We start from the raw sequence: 7,386 nt of genomic DNA, 5'->3' as shown, positions 1-7,386 counted from the left end.
GAATAAAGATAAAGCTGATAATAACAATTCTTTAACATTTTCACAGAATTGAATAAATATTTTTAAACTGTTGATGAGCCCTGGGCCATAAATACTATTGTTGAGGATTATAAAGTGTAAAAATGTATCATAACAAATGAAAATACCAAACACAGGGTGTCCCATAAACAAATCAATAATGGTGTTTATTCAAAAAGATTAAAATAGTTTTGTTGTAATAGTATGGTCTATTGGCCACTCCAGACCAGCTAATTCTCTTTTTAAAAATGGCCTTAATATAAATGCTTATTGAATCAAAAATGTTCTCCGTTTTGGAAATACAATTTCTAAACTCTTATTCCCCCCCAGGACACCCTGTAGATTTACTGAAAAAAATCATCAAAAGATTCCAGAACAAATGAATTTATTGTCGCATTGTATGGTTTAATATTATTTATTCATTATAATCTAGTTTAATTATTCAATTTTCCGTCTCGAGTAAACCACCAGTTTCAGAGAATAACACCTCCAGAAAACACATAAATTATATTTTAAGGATAATACAAATCTTATGTCTAAATGTTTATGTTCTTTAAATAAACCTAATAAACAAGCACTAAATTAGGAATACATCCAAGCCTATCTAATCGCTCAAAGATTCCCATAAAGCCCATACTTGATTTGAAATACTTGGAAACTAAGATAAGACAAAAAAAAATATTTTTTCAAAAAATTGGTAAAGTCGTCGTAAAATCAAACTTAAAAATGATGTAATTTAAGTAATGTAATGTAAGAGGATTATTGGGGAGCCTCCTGAATGTTCAAAAATGTTTAGTTTCACAAAGCTTGTTAGATATTGGTTGCTTGCTGCCTTGTGAACTCAAAGGCCTTTTCTAAAGTCTTTCACAAAATACGAAATAACGAGTTGTAGGATTGTTTGGTTTTAGGGAGAAGAAAGAATAATCCAATACTAAGATATCAGAAATTACCAATAATTTAGAATTATGTTGGCTGTAAGATTCTTATTCCTATTCGTGATGGCCCTAAATAAAATTGGAAAAACTACCTGGTAAAAATATTTCTTCAGATTTATAGGTTTAACATTTTCTTTTTTTATACGCTATATTATACAATATTATTGCATGGAATATATTAAATACGATATATTATACAATATTATTGCATGGAATATATTAAATACTATATATCATACAATATTATTGCATGGAATATATTAAATACTATATATTATACAATATTATTGCATGGAATGTATTAAATACGATATATTATACAATATTATTGCATGGAATATATTAAGTACTATATAGTATACAATATTATTGCATGGAATATATTAAATACTATATAATATACAATATTATTGCATGGAATGTATTTCCTTCTTATGAAATGAAATCTTGAACATTTTTTTTCGACACAACGACTCGACAAGCTGCCAATTCATAGGTTCACGTGGTTTGGTTTTTCCAAGGTAGGTTTTGCAAACATGCGCTTTATATCTTATCTGTTTCCAACAGGTTTTACAGTCTGTTAGACTATATAGAATGTAGATACAAACAAAAAAAGGGGGGGGGCATACTGCAGTTTAAGCTTAAGACTAGCCCATGGCCGCTAAGCCACTGCCAAAAGTTGTTTTTTTTTCTCTAAAATCCACTTGCCCCACCCTGGCATTTATTCTTTAGCATCTAAATGATTCATTTTCATTGACATATTTAAAATTAAACATCTCACTGCTTGGGCATTGACGTTTTATGTAAAAAACAGCCAATTTTGAGGAATCTTTGGTGAAATATTATACGTGAAGAGCTGTCTGTAAAGATCAGCGTCTCAAATATCAAGATCCCCTTTTCTCCTATAATTGGATATGTGGAGAGCTGTCTGTAAAAATCAGAGTCTCCAGTATCAGGTTTAGCTTCCGCTCCTGGAGTCCTAAGTCTGACTGGATCTTCTAGCTGCTCCAGTCATGTAAGGATCCTTCTGTAAAGATCAGTGTCTCCAGTATCAGGTTTTGCTTCTGCTCCTGGAGTTCTAAGTTTGACTGGATCTTCTAGCAGCTCCAGATATACATAAAGAGCTATCTGTAAAGATCAACCTCTCCAGTATCAGGTTTAGCTTCTGCTCCTGGAGTCCTAAGTCTGACTGGATCTTCTAGCTGTTCCAGTCATTTGAGGATCTGTCTGTAAAGAGCAGCGTCTCCAGTATCAGGTTCAGCTTCTAAGTCTGATTGAATCTTCTATCTCTTCCAGATATAAGAAGAGCTGTCTGTTAAGATCAGTGTCTCCAGTATCAGGTTTAGGCCGCATCTGATATCTTGAATATCCTAGTTCTCTTCTGTATCCATGATATTCCAGTAAGTAGTTCAGACGGGATGGTACGAGAGCAATTGGTCCAGTTCTAGAAGCTACAGGATTTGAATCTCTTGATGAGATCTACTGACGAGTATGGTGAACCCGTATGTTTGTGTCTCCTAAACCAGTTGGAGAGTAAAGAGCGTCATCTGATATCTTCAGTGATGATGAGGACTTCAAGGATATATCTTCTTGAATAAAGAGGTGGAAGGAGGCCAGTGTCCTCCTTAGTAACCTGGTAGGCATGATGATGATATATCTATCTGTTAGCTGTCTGTTAGCTGTATGTTGTGCAAGCCATCCAGCCTTCCTATACAAACGGAGATTAAACTCTGCGTCTGTATTCTAGAAAGGTTGGTTGTGCACTGAACTTATTCTTCAGGTTCTCTACTCCGCTCAGAGCCGGAGAAAGTGTTGAATGGGTTTCCAGTATACGATCATACTCTATATATTACATCATGCTTTAAATATAACACTACGATATTTGTATTGAGTTCTACTAGGATATTTGTATTGAGTCCTTATAGGATATATTTCTATTGAGTCCTATTATGATACTTGTATTGAGTCCTACTGGGATATTTGTATTGAGTCTTAATAGGATATATTTGTATTGAGTCCTATTATGATATTTGTATTGAGTCCTACTGGGATATTTGTATTGAGTCCTTCTAGGATATTTGTATCGAGTCCTAATAGGATATATTTGTATCGAGTCCTACTAGGATATTTGTATTAAGTCCTACTGGGATATTTGTATTGAGTCTTAATAGGATATATTTGTATTGAGTCCTATTATGATATTTGTATTGAGTCCTACTGGGATATTTGTATTCAGTCCTAATAGGATATATTTGTATCGAGTCCTACTAGGATATTTGTATCGAGTCCTAATTGGATATATTTGTATCGAGTCCTAATTGGATATATTTGTATCAAGTCCTAATTGGATATATTTGTATCGAGTCCTAATGTATTGCTTCTTTTTATTTGAAATTTTATTATTTAAACCATCAGGTTTTGATTTGTCTTAATTATTTTAAATTTTAGCCTGGAGAATCAGATGATTTGGAAGATTATTGAGTCAGTCAAAGGAAATAATGCGAGATGTTTTTTATTAATTTTAGTAAAATTAGGAAAATCAATGTCGGAATTTTTGATTAAATATCACAAATCTGCTCTATTTTGTGGGCCCGGACAATATTTTTATACGGTGGTAGGCGATTATAGCAATATAATGAAGACGACTTTTTCATTTAAGTTTTAATTGTTAACAAGCTTTTTTCGAAGTAATTAAAGAGAAAATTTTTTAATTGACCGCATCTCTTTTTTCTATGTTTTTGTGTATCTATGCAGTTTTAAAGCTTGATAAAAATCAAAATTTAAATCGGAAGTCGTCCTCATTATATTGATATCATCCGATTAGTCGAACTTTTAAGTTATTCGAATGGGAAATAGCACCGGATTATTGACGGGATTAACATTAATTAATCAATAAAAGTTCTCATTTCAGAGTTCATCAATATAGTAAAAATATTTTAAGTTAATATCTCATTAAAAAATCTAGAAACTGAATTGTCCTGCTTGATTGTAACAATTGATCTACCTGACACCGATATAATACCAACAAGGATAAACATGATTTAAATCTTTTATCTTAAATCTTTTAGAAAATGAATTTCAATCATGTTCGGCTTAGAAAATGAACTTCGCAAATATTTAATTATTAAAAACTGCATGAAAATGAAGATTGCAGAGTTTTTTATTTTTATATATATTAAAATTCATTTATTAGTGAAATGAATACGTCAGTGCTGAAGATATCTAAAGATATTGAGAAAGATTCTTTACCCCAAGTTATCAAGCAGTCTGGGTGTGTAAGGTAAGGAATGTCAAGTTATCAAGGAGTCTGGGTGTGTAAGGTAAGGAATGTCAAGTTATCAAGCAGTCTGGGTGTGCAAGGTAGGGAATGTCAAGTTATCAAGCAGTCTGGGTGTGTAAGGTAGGGAATGTCAGGGTTTAAGTGGGATTTTTTATTATTGAAAAGTATAAGATTTTTACTTATTAAATGGTGCATAGGTCTTTTTGAGGTAAATTATGTACCAAAATGGACCCTCCACTATACCCCACAATTTCTTTGATAGATAGCATGATGGGTTTTTTATCTCATATGACCACATCAAAATGTTTATCTATATAATAAATCTTTTCGCTCACATATATGTTTATATATTTTTTAAGTGATAAATATGGAAGAAGCTAACAAAATTTAAGCATATTAAAAAAATTTGTCCTAAATTTCTAAAACCAGCCGTTTTACACTGTACACTGTACAATATAATGGAGTTTGACAAAGTTGAAAGTAAAGTTTGGATGAAAAAAAACTAAATTTGGTTTAAAAAAATATTAGTTAATAGCTTGGAAACCCAGCTTTAGCTGGAATATACGTCAACCTGCTAACTAAGAAGTTTTAAACCAAGCTAATTTCCCTGGTTCTAATATCGGTCAAGAGGTTTATGAGTTATGATCTGACATAAAATAAACAGACACACAGAGAAATTATTGCATTCAATGCATACTTGTATTTCTCAACCTTGGCATTTTTGAAGTATTTTCCGAGATGATATAATATTGATAATTTAAAATGTTGATTTGATGCTAAACGTTCTGTTGCATGGTGTACTGAATCGTTTATACCAAACAAACAATTGTTAAATAATAATTTGCACTTCAACAAATTCGAATTTAAAATTTTTAATACTCGAATTTCAAATGAATGCTATCCTATAGTAAATTTGATACAATACATCAGATTTAAAGACTTTCTAAATTTAGATATGATAGTATTTGACAGTAAGATCAAAAGTGCCAAAAGATCTTTTTCTTAACAATTTTGAAAGGCACGAATAAAAACGGAAAACGGATAATTTTGTTTACATATATTCTGATTATCCCCTGGACTGGAAGAAAACTGAAAACTGATTATTTTGTAATCAAGATTTCTTGTGGATTCAGAGACCAATATTCAACTAGCTGAGGAACTCTGTATCAAACCAACCTCTTGCCTCACCATATTCATGTCAGATCAACAAACAAGGGTATTTATATAAAAAGTTTGCTAATTTAAAGCAGTTCAAGATACAACAAAAAACGGAATTTAAACCAAGAAAAACTCAGAAACCTAAAATAAAAAAAAACAGAAATTTAAGTACAGGAAGAATCAGAAAACTCTGGAATAAAAAGAGAGTCCAATAAACATGAGACACATGAATTGGACATTGAAAACATACTTATTTATTTAAATATATATGTGATTTAAAACGTTATTGGTAAAGTTATTTGCATTATAACAAATCCAATCAACTTAAGTATTGATATTGTTTTCCTTTTCCACAGTTTACTGGTTCTTAATGTAAAAAAAAAAAACAGAAATTTCAGCAACTTTAGTTTTCTAACAATGATGCCGGGAGAGATATAAAAACTAATACTGGAAGAAAAAGCCTTACTGCACATGAGCTGTCACTTATTAAGTCCCAAAATTTATAATTGTAGTTGTTTCATAAAAAATATACATATATGTATGTTAAGTTAATTGTAACTATAAATAATTGTAATTATAGCAAGTGTAACTTATGCAAAATGCTACATATGGCAAACGTATTATGGCAAATGTAATTATGGCAAATGTATTTATGGCAAAAGTATTTGGGTAAATTTAACTGAGCCATCTTTTGTTCAGAAAATATCCCTGAAACCTGAAACGGATCCACAATTGGTTCGTGTTTTGATAATTCCTAAAAATCCTCAAATGCAGGATTTTACTATTAAGTTGATCTGCCCCTACTGCAGGTGATGTTAAACACTAGAAAATATAGAGAAAAAACCCATAAAAATTGGATTTAAACAAATATCTTTAGGGAGAAAATAAAATTGGCAAACCTTTGGAAAAGAACCAGAAATCTTTTATACCCCAGATCAAACATTAAATGCTGTTTTTACCTAACAGGTACGAAATTTTCATGCTGAAGTACCGCACAGACTTTGAGGCCGTTAGAGCAAATATTATGTTTACGTTGCAGACTATTTTTTAACAGTGATTAATGCACCCCCCACCCCTCACCCTTCCAACATGCAGGGCCATACTCTGCGTTCATATTGAAACCAGTTCTCTCTGGGCGGAATTTGTAAACAAGAATAGATGCATCAGTGTTCGTCTAGTATCAGAGGCAGATAAAAGCATTTAATTTTGATAATTTTGAAAATTCACATAATAGTTTCTTATCACCAGAATATTTCATAGATTATTTTTGTGAAAATGGATTCCATGTCAGGCTGTGAAATCCGTCTTGTGTTTTCCTTTCTGCCCAAAGACAGTACACTGCAGTACAAAAAATGCGTACACCTCTGAAATAACTTTCCTTGCATTAGTACCTTGAGTGTAATAGAAAAGCAAAAATAACATAATCCAAAAAAAGTTTATTTTGATACGGATGATAATTTAGATCGGGGACATTTTCAAGTACCAGCCTTTGTAAGACCAGAGGAAGGAAATTATGACCCATCAAATACTCTCAGAGATGAATACATTAATGGAAAACTGGTTCCTCAAGCAAAAACAGGTCAGTGGTTGGTTGTGCGTACTTAATACGCTCAGAGATGAATACATTAATGGAGAACTGGTTCCTCAAGTTAAAACAGGTCAGTGGTTGGTTGTACGTACTCAATACGCTCAGAGATGAATACATTAATGGTAAACTGGTTCCTCAGAAAAAAAACAGGTCAGTACTGGTTGTTCGTACTTAATACGCTCAGAGATGAATGCATTAATGGAGAACTGGTTCCTCAAGCAAAAACAGGTCAGTGCTTGGTTGTGCGTACTCAATACTCTCAGAGATGAATACATTAATGGAAAGCTGGTTCCTCAAGCAAAAACAGGTCAGTGGTTGGTTGTGCGTACTCAATACGCTCAGAGATGAATACATTAATGGAAAACTGGTTCCTCAAGCAAAAACAGGTCAGTGGTTGGTTGTGCGTA

At 32.3% G+C, this 7,386-nt stretch overlaps 1 protein-coding gene across 1 annotated transcript in view; it reads left to right on the top strand.

Moving 5' to 3' along the window:
* The first annotated feature begins 699 nt into the window (after nucleotides 1-699).
* LOC111701333 (uncharacterized) overlaps nucleotides 700-7,386 on the top strand; it is a 12,238-nt gene continuing 5,551 nt past the window's right edge. The window contains exons 1-9 of the mRNA XM_023472578.1: nucleotides 700-1,048; nucleotides 3,402-3,445; nucleotides 3,919-3,982; nucleotides 4,147-4,233; nucleotides 5,350-5,449; nucleotides 6,091-6,200; nucleotides 6,269-6,357; nucleotides 6,854-6,970; nucleotides 7,164-7,207. Coding sequence (XP_023328346.1) covers nucleotides 984-1,048; nucleotides 3,402-3,445; nucleotides 3,919-3,982; nucleotides 4,147-4,233; nucleotides 5,350-5,449; nucleotides 6,091-6,200; nucleotides 6,269-6,357; nucleotides 6,854-6,970; nucleotides 7,164-7,207 — 720 coding nt within the window. The 5' untranslated portion in view covers nucleotides 700-983. The remainder of the gene's footprint in view (nucleotides 1,049-3,401; nucleotides 3,446-3,918; nucleotides 3,983-4,146; nucleotides 4,234-5,349; nucleotides 5,450-6,090; nucleotides 6,201-6,268; nucleotides 6,358-6,853; nucleotides 6,971-7,163; nucleotides 7,208-7,386) is intronic.

This window comes from Eurytemora carolleeae, unplaced genomic scaffold (genome assembly GCF_000591075.1).
Source record: "Eurytemora carolleeae unplaced genomic scaffold, Eaff_2.0 scaffold118, whole genome shotgun sequence".
In the NCBI taxonomy this organism is placed as follows: domain Eukaryota; kingdom Metazoa; phylum Arthropoda; class Copepoda; order Calanoida; family Temoridae; genus Eurytemora; species Eurytemora carolleeae.
Note: the sequence above shows the minus strand (reverse complement) of the source record. Positions and strands in the feature narration are given on the sequence as shown.